Source organism: Berghia stephanieae, chromosome 5 (genome assembly GCF_034508935.2).
Source record: "Berghia stephanieae isolate SIO BIC M18660-M18661 chromosome 5, UCSD_Bste_1.3, whole genome shotgun sequence".
In the NCBI taxonomy this organism is placed as follows: Eukaryota; Metazoa; Mollusca; class Gastropoda; order Nudibranchia; family Aeolidiidae; genus Berghia; species Berghia stephanieae.
The window spans coordinates 79,458,843-79,471,342 of record NC_088364.1 but is presented as its reverse complement, the minus strand read 5'-3'; the positions used below and the strand labels follow the sequence as shown (position 1 = coordinate 79,471,342).

General features: G+C 36.0%; 1 protein-coding gene across 10 annotated transcripts in view; it reads left to right on the top strand.

Moving 5' to 3' along the window:
- The window catches only part of LOC144973674 (atrial natriuretic peptide-converting enzyme-like), a 221,532-nt gene that overhangs the window by 170,412 nt on the left and 38,620 nt on the right, over positions 1–12,500 (top strand). For 8 of the 10 annotated variants that reach the window (XM_078916440.1, XM_078916436.1, XM_078916435.1 and 5 more), the window contains one exon: positions 8,603–8,927. In XM_078916440.1, coding sequence (XP_078772566.1) covers positions 8,603–8,927 — 325 coding nt within the window. Of the gene's footprint in view, positions 1–8,273; positions 8,928–12,500 lie in introns of all 10 variants that reach the window. The other 2 variants (XM_078916431.1, XM_078916430.1) reach the window with 1 other exon arrangement.

Genomic DNA, 12,500 nt, shown 5'->3' with positions numbered 1-12,500 from the left:
TTTTTCTTGTGTGATAACCGAACGCATTTTTTGCCTGGATTATTTAACATTGTTGTATTGGACAAGAATGTGCGTTCGTTTCGATAACAACAATGATGAGCTTATAACAATGTCGATTATCACAACTGTAGATAATAATTTAAAAATCTAGAGCATTTATATAGCGCAATATCCACTAAACGTGCTCAAAGCGTTTTACAAAGGCCAACAGCAACACTTAACATGTAGGACGGCGGGACATGACGTCTGTTAGGCGATATTACAATTTTTTTTCGGACAGAGACAACGCTGTTAACGGCCATGTGTTCATTTTACACATCAGTACGGTGAGAGAATGTGAGTAAAGGGAACTTTTTCCAAAGGCTCGAACCCAGGACCTTCCGGTCCGAAAGCGAGTGTCATACCACTAGACCACATAGCCGGTCTAAATCAACCGGATACAATACCGTTTTGAAGCAATATGTCACATTTGTTTATTAAAATTAAGAATTCTCTCACTGACGTACGAATTTGTAAAATCTGCGCTGACAACTATACTGCCGTTGTTTTTAAAAAAAACACAGTATATACAATGTGAACCAAAATAGCACATACTGTGTTCTTTAATAAAACGACAGTATATCTGTACCGCCGTGCACTGACAAAACGTCTTTTCAAAATTCCGATAATCTATAAAAGCTTACTTAATATGGCAATCTATTAAAATGACATATTGTCAATAAATGATAACAAACTGAGAATTTCAAAACCAGCTGAGTCACATCCAGGTTAAAAGTAGTCAACACTCTTAAACAATCTATTAACAAGAAGTGAAGTGAGAAGGAAAGTGCCAGAAGACAACAGAGAATAAAAACTTCGCGGCGGCGATGGGGGCTCGAACCCGCGACGTTACCGGTACGACAACTCCACCTGGCCGGGGAGATCGTGACTCGAATGTATGAGCTATCCACGACCCCCAAAAAAGCCGCTTCAAATACTCAACAGTCGTAACGTCACTTCCTTCCTAATGACACATGGTAACTTAGTAACTGGCTCTAAACTATCGGAACAATGGTGAAATATCTCACCGGCGAGCATAAAAGCGTTTCCAGAGGAAAAAAAAACACATAAATTTGATCATGATTTGACTTTTACACATTCTGATTACACAGGCATATGAAAAGTTCTAGCCAGCATGAAGAATATAAAGTAATAATTTTCTTTGTCTAGAACCAAGATGGCCGCCGTTGTCGGGCGGCGTGACATCAGACTTGAATCCAATTCGAGTATAGATAGAATGCGCTTGGCCAAGGAGTTCACAACATTGCCATCCGGAAGTATAACGGACCAACACACAAACTCTGTGTAACCATGAACTTTTATAGTCTTGTTAATACAGTTTAGTGAGAACAACTCACAAACGCGGATGGCAAAAACAATAACAAAGGCCTGAGTGACGTCATCTGCATACTATCTATATCGAGAGCCACTTCTCCCCGACTTCTTGAGGTCACGGGTTCAACACACACAAACGCCGCGAAGTTAGTTATTGGCCAGCAGCATAATATAAGCTAAATAGCCAATAGATAGTATGCAGATGACGTCACTCAGGCCTTTGTTATTGTTTTTGCCATCCGCGTTTGTGAGTTGTTCTCACTAAACTGTATTAACCAGACTATAAAAGTTCATGGTTACACAGAGTTTGTGTGTTGGTCCGTTATACTTCCGGATGGCAATGTTGTGAAATCCGTGGCCAAACGCATTCTATCTATATTCTCCATAGATAGTATGCAGATGACGTCACTCAGGCCTTTGTTATTGTTTTTGCCATCCACGTTTGTGAGTTGTTCTCACTAAACTGTATTAACCAGACTATAAAAGTTCATGGTTACACAGAGGTTGTGTGTTGGTCCGTTATACTTCCGGATGGCAATGTTGTGAACTCCTTGGCCAAGCGCATTCTCTCTATACAAACATGTAACAAAGAAACAAGTGAGACATTGAGTATGCTCCTGTATTTGGGACAACAATCTCTTGGACTCTTAGAATCATCCGAGAAGTTCCAAGTTTCAAATCACCCAAATATTGTTCTATGAGACAATCTAAATAAGATCACTGTTTTCCTATTCAAGTTACTAAATAAATAACAACAGGAGATGAAGTGAGTAGGAACACGATCGTGGATCGCTCATAGGGTAGAGTCACGCTCTTCCCGGCCAGGCGGAGTTGTCGTACCAGTAAGTTGCGGGTTCAAACCCCCATCACCGCCGCGAAATTTTTATTCTCTATTGTCTTCTGGCACTTTCCTATTCACTTCATCTCTTGTTGTTATCAACATAAGTGCGTGCTCCACTCACTTTTTTCTAAAATAAATAACACAAGTTTGCAGTTTTCTCTGAGTTATGAATATTCGACTTTCCAGGTTATGACACCATTACAGGAGTTAAATAAGTATCGGGTTTAAAATTTTCAAATAATTCAGATCAAGACAGAACGGAGTAACGAACTGAAAGCGTATTGATGCTGTGCGTTTAGATATTTTAGTCACAATAATCCGCAAGCCGGATATAGATAGAATGAAGTTGACGTTACTCGAGTCTTTGTTATTGTTTTGTTTTTTACCATCCGAGTTTATGAGTATTTCTCACTAAATAGTATTAACCAGACTATAAACGTTCAAGCTTACATATAGTTTTGTGTGTTGGGCCTTTATACTTCCAGATGGCAATGTTATGAGCTTCATTGCCAAGCGCATACTATCTATAACTTACCAATACACAAAACTATGTGTACCTTAAACCTATATATACAATTTAGTGAGAACTACTCATAAAAATGGCTGGCTAAAAACAATAACAATAACAAAAATCTGAGACAATGTCTTGTGAGTCCAGAAATAGCGTAAGGAGTAAAACAAATAGACAGATAGACAGTTAACAAGTTATTTTGTCCTTTTTTTATCTTCCTGAATTCATTAGCTTACCCCTGTTTATTCGCCAAGTCTACGTTTGTTACAGCCCACCGCTAAACTCGATTACTTATAATCGATAACTCTGTTTTCAAGCCCAGTAAGATTGATTAAGGCGTTGGTATCGAAAGACAAATCGTTAATTTTAAATCGATATAGTGACGGGTTTCTCTATTCTCAGTTTTTCCCGCCAAATTAAGTGTGATGAAGTGGATTGCGGTGGGCGTTAAGGACCATCCTAGGGAGGAAACGTCCACGTATGAATAAGAAATACAGGAAATTGTAAATATATAAAAAGTATGTACTAAAATGTACTCGACCGAATAAAATTGAAAGGTAATCGATTACAGGATAAGAGAATGAAAAGACATTCAATGGATGGTAAAATCAATTTCAGCGAGAATGAATCAATTGAAATTTATTGAAATTAAGTAGTCTGGGTTAATAATAATAAGAATGATAATAATAATAATAATAATAATAATAATAATAATAATAATAATAATAATAATAATAATAATAATAATAATAATAATAATAATAATAATAATAATAATAATAATAATAATAATATACTTTATTCATCCAAAAAATGGAAATTCGTTTACAGACGTGGCATGCATAAAAACATATAAATTTAAAATTAAGAATCTATGGGGACAATTTGATTTTTAGTTTATTTTATTCCAATGCTGATCTTAAATGACAATTCCCATTGTATAACTGAAATTTTTTTTCGAAATTTTATTTATCATTCAAATGTCTTATGTCAAATGTGAGTGAGGAATATTGATGTATATGCGTGTGTGTTCGTGTGTGTGTGTGTGTGTGTAAATGTATCTGTGTATGAATTTGTGTACATGTGTGTGTGTGTGTAAATGTATCTGTGTATGAATTTGTGTACATGTGTGTGTGTGTGTAAATGTATCTGTGTATGAATTTGTGTACATGTGTGTGTGTGTAAATGTATCTGTGTATGAATTTGTGTGCATGTGTGTGTGTGTAAATGTATCTGTGTATGAATTTGTGTGCATGTGTGTGTGTGTGTGTAAATGTATCTGTGTATGAATTTGTGTATGTGTGTGTGTGTGTAAAAGTATCTGTGTATGAATTTGTGTACATGTGTGTGTAAAAGTATCTGTGTATGAATTTCTGTGCATGTGTGTGTATGTGTTTGTTTCTTCATATGTGTTCTCAAAATTGTCAATGGATGAATGTTTGAATGACAAGTAATATTGTAAAACACCGTTGACCATTTTATATTTATAAATTTTTATGCATGCCACGTCTGTAAACGAATTTTCATTTTTTTTGGATGAATAAAGTATATTATTATTATTATTATTATTATTATTATTATTATTATTATTATTATTATTATTATTATTATTATTATTATTATTATTATTATTATTATTATTATTATTATTATTATTATTATTATTATTATTATTATTATTATTATTATTATTATTAACAAGCAACTGCTCGCTACCCTTAATCATTTAGGTCCACTTGTTAATTCCTAAGTATTCTCTGACAGACCCAGCCCGTCGAGTATTGTTGAGCAGACAGAGAGGTCAAGGAAAATATTCGGCCTTACCGTGCTCTCCGAGTAAGCTATTGGCATTTTCAAATTGATTTACCCCAGACTCGGTTACTCATACAATCGCTACGATGCCGTCGTACGTTGAAAAAAAAAACGCGTTTTAAAAAAAAAATATATTTTGGCCAGAAAATTCGTTCTTCAAATATCGATCGATTTAGATGACCCTCATCTTGGCAAAATCTCTTAATCCTGGGACTTCGCGAGGGTCCAGATTTAAGAGTTTTTTGGAGTTTTTTTTGTTTTCTTTTTTTTTTTTGTTGTTTTATGGGGTTGTTTGTTTTGTTTTTTTGCCAAGAGAGGGCCATTTAAATCGATCGATATTTGAAGGGCAAATTTTATAGCCAAATTTCTAAATACATGTCTTTTCAGAGTAACGTTTGTTATCTGATTAATCGATCTATAATATTTGAAGGACGATTTTTCTGGCCAAAATGTTTAAAACGTATACAAGAAGCAGTGGTCTGTGAGACGGTATGATTTGAAACGGTACCCCCATCCTATGACAACTCGATGCGTCCATTGCATACCAATATATTATTATGGGACGCCAATAATCAGAATCTTGACTGACAGATAATCCAATGCGGTCCAAGCTTTTGGCTGGCGTCCTGATTACACGGGGTAAAGTGGGTACGATTTCATTCCATTTGGTTATGGGGGTGGAGGAGGAGGAGGAGGAGGAGGAGGAGGGAGATAGAGACAGAGAGGGGGGGGGGAGAGACAGACAGAAAAACAGACACAAAGAAAGAGAGAGAGGGAGAGTGTGTGTTTGTGTGTGTGTGTGTGTGTGTGTGTGTGTCTGTGTGTGTGTGATACTAGGAATCAGTGTGTTTTTGTAAGTATGTATATTAAAGAGCGGAGATAGAGAGCAGAGGTTTGAGAGAGAGAGAGAGAGAGAGAGAGAGAGAGAGAGAGAGAGAGAGAGAGAGAGATCGAGTAAGGCTTGGGGAGGAGAGAGAGAGGATATCAAGAGGTATAAATTAGCTGTCATTCATCGATATTTAGATTAGAAAAGATCACTATACAATGTCAAAAAAAAAAATACAACTTGAGATTTAAGTGACTCGGGTTTATAACAATTTTCCATGCTGAAAACTTAACTGAATATGTCAATAAATTAGGTAAATATTTTCTGGTTATAATTTTGAAGTATTGTTATTACACCATTGAATGGATAACGTTTCAGCTTTGTTATATTCCTAAAATACTAACAAAAGAGTGAAAATGGAGAGGCTTCGTATTGGAACAAAACAGACGATGGAAGTTTCGGGTACAAACATACCGTTTTCTACTTATATTCCTAAACTGACTTATTCCTCTCAGTGCTAATTTGTCTCTAAGAGAAAGTGCAGGGGATGGTAAATTAAACATCTCCATATTAATCATTGACATGACAGGGGTCGAGGTGAAACAGGGTAGGAATAGCTAAACGCGCATGCCGACGTCGACGATTCATCATCCCGTGAGCGACGGCCGTGCCAACAACGTGAGAAATTAAACATGGACTAAGGGGTCGAAAACCGAGTATTTGGCGTTCTGGAATCATTTGTTGTTGTCAAGCTTTGTTCAGCGTGATCAGTATTGATTTGAGTAATGCTTAACATGTGTTCTTTGATAGAGGATAATGTAAATGTTGCTGCTCGAAGCTCGAAGAAATAAATAACAATGTGAAATTTAATGTAAGCTTCAATTTAATATACGAAAACAGATGAAATGAACGTTTCGGGTTTCCCATTTATCAACAAAACAGGATGAATGAAACACTACAGACGAATGAGATAATTATTCTTACCCAGCAGAAAAATGGATTTTTAAAAACTCAAACAATCTGTCTAGAAAACAACTTTGTGCTCTTATTAATTAAACAAAGATGATTGTGATGTACAAAATAAATCTGAATAAGAAAAAATGTATATTGTGTCTTAACAAATGTTACGATTTTGCAGTATCTATGTGGTAAGGGGAGGATTAAGGAATCAAAAGTTAAATCTGTAAACTGATCTCATTATACCCAAAATTGTCATTCAAGTGAATGAGCTCAGTGAATATTTCTATGTATTTTATGAGGCAATGCCTACTTTTGGAATCAAATCACGAACCGTACAGACTTTCTGCTTTCTTTTTCCAACAAGTGGCCGGGGTTACCTTCCATGCAATAGCCTTCTCTGACTATCCAAGAATCCGTTTTTCGTAGCATTTACAATGCAGAACCTATCGAAATTACAGGCGCCGTTAAAACTCGTAGAGAACATGATCTTGTATCATCTTGTAAGGATAAAGGGAAAAAATGACCTTTTATAGAGAGCAATATCGACTAAACGTGCTAAAACGCTTTACAGAGGATCCCGACCAACTGCAACACGTAGAACACTTCGCTGTGGTTGTGTGTGTTGGACTCGCGATCTCCAGTAGTCGATGAGAGAGGGCCTTAGTAATGAATGACCTGAGTTTGATACGAATTTTTGGGTTCGTGGATAGCTCATGCGGTAGAGTCACGCTCTCACCGGCCAGGCGGAGTTGTCGTACCAATAAAGTTGCGGGTTCAAACCCCATCACCGCCGAGAAAATTTTTTATTCTATATTGTCTTCTGGCACTTTTCTACTCACTTCATCTCTTGTTGTTAACACATAGAACGAGACATGACGCCTGTTAGGCGATGTTACAATTTTTCCAACAACGCTGATAACGACCAGATACTCATTTTACACCTGAGTACGGTGAGAGAATATGAGAACCCAGTACCATCTGATCCGAAAGCGAGTGTCAAACCACAAGACCACATAGCCGCACGAATACTCTTCTTAACTTACAGCGAAAAATAGTGGAGTTGACACTAATTGGAAGATGTGTATGATGCAGTGCTAGACAAGGCAGAAATAAATAGTAAAGAAAAACTCTTTCTGGACAATCGGCCTTCGTCAACTCGGGAAATCGATCCCCAAACATTTTATTGACTGTTCAGGCTTGTGTTTAATTTGAATTCATTTTTGTCTTCTTTTCTCCGTTTTTTCTGGCACTCTATTAATTATGGACTCTTTTCCATATTTTCATTTTAAACTTGCATGGCAACATGACTGCGTGTTGAATCATAAACGTGTAGCCTGACACTGACCAAAAAATGACGTCAAAATGCCAGTCTTTTGCCACAAAAGAAAACAAATCGTGAGTTGTATTCAATAGTTCAACCAATTAAATAACTTGTTTCCATGAGCTCTACTAACGACAACTCACTAGGCGGTGCAAAAACCAAATAATGACGTCAAAATGCCAGTCTTTTGGGGGTTTCAGTGTCAGGCTCTAACTTAACGATGGCTACGGTTGAATCAAGAATATAAATTAAATATTATTTATGTTTGGTGTGTGTTTGTACGTGTGTGTGAGAGAGAGAAAGAGAGAGGGTGTGTGTGTATGTGTGTGTTTGTGTGTGTATGTGTGTGTGTGTGTGTGTGTGTGTGCTTAAGTAGGTGAGTGTGGTATCGTTCAGTTTTGTTTTGCGACCTTACGTATCTGTCAAGATATAATTTGTCCCATGGAAATGGGATGAACATTATAATTAATTGGCGGAATAAAAGCTTTTTATAATCCTTCTATATCAGTGACTAATGGGATATGAATTCTAATAGAAATAATTGTATAATTGTTAAATGACCTAACATTATCAGTTTAAGTTTTCTTAACAACCTGAATATAGTGACGTGATGATGCTTTGATTTCAGACCCATTTGCTCACAATGCTAGGATATAAATTTGATTACATGATGCTATGAAAAGCCGTGTCGCAATGACTTTGGAGATACTTTATTATAGTCTGACCATTAGTTAATAATACATAATGAAATGAACTCACAAACATTTGTATCAAAATGCTTTTATCAATACGCCAAAACAAATGCTTTGATATGCTTGGTGTAATAGATAGTTGAAATACGTAGTTAAGATAATTACGTAAACTATGTTTAAAACGATGAACTCAAGTTACTTGCGTGAAATTCCTTTACGGATTTTAAATCGAAAAATTGGAGATGAACATGTGACTCTCCTGCAGGCTTGCTATGACAACCCCATCTTCAACGAGGAGGACGGGAAGAGGGTACCCCAGCAGAACGGCGGCACTGCGGAGAAGGCGCCCGGGAACCCGGATTATCTAGGAGTGGAGGTCTGCAACAACAGCCATGACAGCCGGGCCCGGGGGTACAGCGCGGGCCACGTTGCCAGCGAATACATGCATTCACTTCCGCCGACGTCACCAACGTCGAATGACATCACATTTCGTGGCCACCGGAAACGGAAACGGCGGTGTATCCTATGTACCATTTGTATGTTTGTGGCATTGGTTGTTGGTATAGGACTTCTTATCTACCTTTTAGAAGGTGAGTACGCCTATATTTATTCATTTACCTTATATTTTTTTGATTATTTATAATTTTTTTAAAATCAATTTTTAAGTAATTCATTTAATCAATTTTCTAAAATCATTACCTAACACTGATTTTTTAAAAATCTATGTTCATCCATTCATTCATTCATTCATTCATTAATTCATTCATTCATTCATTCATTCATTCATTCATTCATTCATTCATTCATTTATTCATTCGCTCAGTTATTTATTATTGTCTAATTAGGTTAATCAGCCTTAAATCGGAATACCAATGACTGATAATTTGGTACAATCTATTTTAATGATTACAATTTGTCAGTGGCACTCATTGGCATTTTTGTCAAGACAACAACTTTACTCTTGGGCAAATAATTGGCATCATGATTTAGGCTTTTAAGAATAGGATTCAACAGTCGTGACGTCACTTCCATCGTAATGACGCATATCAACTTAGAAACTGGTTCTAAACTATCGGAACAATGGCGGACGCCCTTATGAAATACTTCTCCGACGAACATAAAAGTGTATCCAGAGTAGAAAAACATTATAAATCTGATCATGTTTTGACTCGTATATATTCTGATCACATGACATGTGAAAAGGTTTTAGCCAGCATGAATAATAAAAAATACCGATTTTCTTTGTTTACAACCAAGCTGCTCGTTGCTGGGAGGACGTGACTTTTGAATCCAATTGGATTCAGTAGTCTGATGTCACGCCACTCGGCAACGGCGGCCAACTTGGTTCTAAACAAAGAAAATCATTACTTTTTATTCTTCAAGCTGGCTAGAAGTTTTCATATGTCTTGTGACCAGAATGTGTAAAAGTCAAAACATTATCACATTTATGTGTTTTTTTTCCCTCTGGATACGCTTTTATGCTCGACGGAGAAATATTTCTTCCGGGCGTCCGCCATTGTTCCGATAGTTTAGAGCCAGTGTTGCTAAGTTACATGCGTCATTAGGAAGGAAGTGACGCTACGACTATTGAATCCTATTGAGAGCTGACTTAAAATGGATCCAATTTGAGTTGATTAAGCTGAATACGGCTGTGGAAACAAATGCATTGGCATCATTGATTTAAACTCTATTATTAGCCCGAATTGTTTCAATCAATGAGGCCTGGGTATAGGAAAGGACAGGGACAGCAGGGAAATGAGATTTCAATGTTTTAAACAATCGTGGGTTTTTTTACAGAGGTCAAATTGCTTAAAGATTTTCTCTTTAATGATGTAGACGTCTGTGTTTGAGTAATTGATTCGTTGATGCTAATAATGCACTATTATTTCCACAAATAGACAAAAGTACTGGGCATTGTGTACGTGTGTGTGTGTGTGTACGTATATGTGTGTGTGAGTGTGTGTGTGTATGTGTGTGTGTCTATGGTGCAAAGCCTTAGTCTTGTACTCATAACACAATCTGAGTCAGGTTCCAGTCTACAATTAATTAGGCACCTATACAGTATGTGTGCTTGTTGAGAAATACATTTTCATACAGTTTCTGGTGTCCACTCAGTTGCACTTGGGTAACTGGTTCTGTTAGATCTGGAGGATAGTTGATGAACTGTTTACTGATTACACTGGACGAAAATTCGTCGATATAATTCTTTTGGACTAAATGAAAATTTTGACTTTGTTCCTCACGTGGGCTTTTCTAAATACAAAAGGAATGGTTTGGTATTTTTGAATGGATTATATCATTTTATCGGATTGTATTTGGGAGTTTTGGTAAGAAATGAGGCTTCATTGTAAACAAGAGATAAGTGGGGTTCCTCAGGGTAGCGTCATAACGCCATTATGATTTATAATTTACATAACATATGTCATAAATTCAAATTGTCAGATGTTTTCTGGTGATTCCGAATTTTATTCCTCTACACAAATATAACAACTATAAAATTATTTTATTGTCTATACATCAGCAGGTCAAAAACGTAAAGTCTTAAATATTGATAGCAAAAAAAACTTCTTTATGATTACAATATTAATTCGGTATTGATTTATGATGTAGAAAAAGGTATTGATGAGATCTTTGATCAAGAATTAAACTTTGATGTTCATATTCATGGCGGTATTAATCTAGCCCATATTTGAATTTGGAAACTAGGAATTTAGGAAACCCGTCATTCAAAGAGCAGTCAAATGTTTTTGAAAATGTCCAAAGACAGGCTTTTTCATGAAATTATAAATTTGTCTTGCGAGGTAAATTTGAAATGTCTAGTTCTTCCATCTCTAGAATACAGAGGAAAGAGATATGACCTTATACAATTGTTATAGAAAATTATCCTTAGTTTTAACCAACTTGACCAGAAAACACTCTTGAAGTACTTCCACTTAAAATTAAAAAGAAAAGTGTTATAGTTTTATTACACATTCCTCGACAACTATTTATTTATATTCGGCAACTTTCTTTTATTGTAAGGACGGTTATACATGGATTAGATAGTATAAAAATTCGTCACCAAAGGCTCCGAAACTACAAATCACTCCAAGAGTGCATAATTTTATGGAAAGCTACATAGCTTGAAAGATGTATTGAAAGTAATTATTGCATTTCTAATTGCTTCCTGGAGGAATAGTGGACACATAAAAAAGTTGCTGCTTGAACGTTGAAGAAATAAATAAAAGCTAGAGGTGCCTAAATGAGCCAGTAAAATGGAGAGAAAAATAAAGTGAGTAGATGTGACTCATATATAAGGGAACAACATAAAACAAACAACGTTTCGGCCCTTGGCCTTCGTCAGGAGACAAAAAACACAAACACAAATATGTAAATTTACAAAATATCGTCAAATGTGGAAACAATTTATTTGTGTTTGTGTTTTTTGTCTCCTGACGAAGGTCAAGGGCCGAAACGTTGTTTGTTTTGTGTTGTTCCCTTATATATGAGTCACATCTACTCACTTCACAGAAATAAATAACAATGGGGAAATGGAATGGAAGATTGAATTTAATCAACGGAGACATAACAAGTGGACTCCCCTTTATCAATAAAACATTCGTCTTTAGTGTGTCATTCATCGTGTTCTGTTGATAAAGGGGAAACCCAAAACGTTCACATTATTTGTCTTTGTTGATTAAATTGAAGCTTCCATCTCCATTTCCCATTGTTGCACATTGCATTCCTGGAAATGTTAAGATCGTATTACTAACGAAAGAGTGAAAATGGAGAGGGTTCGTATGGGAACAAAACAGACAATGGACGTTTCGGGTACAAACCCTTCGTCAGCACAACAATACACAAATTATACGTGGAAAACAAATAAAATATAATACAAAATAACTTGTATCGTCTGTACTCAATGGTGGTTGCAGTATCATATTATTACGGGATTCTTCCCCTGAATCTCTTTTTGTTCAACACAGGCTAGTCAAGGGTCTTTTGACCTATAGAACTCTTTCTGAAATATGATATAATATGATGTTGTTGTTTCAGCAAACTAGAGTCAGATATTCCCTCATTTTCTGTGTAGTTCGTATTTGTTCCAGTTCAAATTCTAATATTTCTGAAGGGTCTTTTGACCCATAGAACTCTTTCTGAAATATGATATAATATGATGTTGT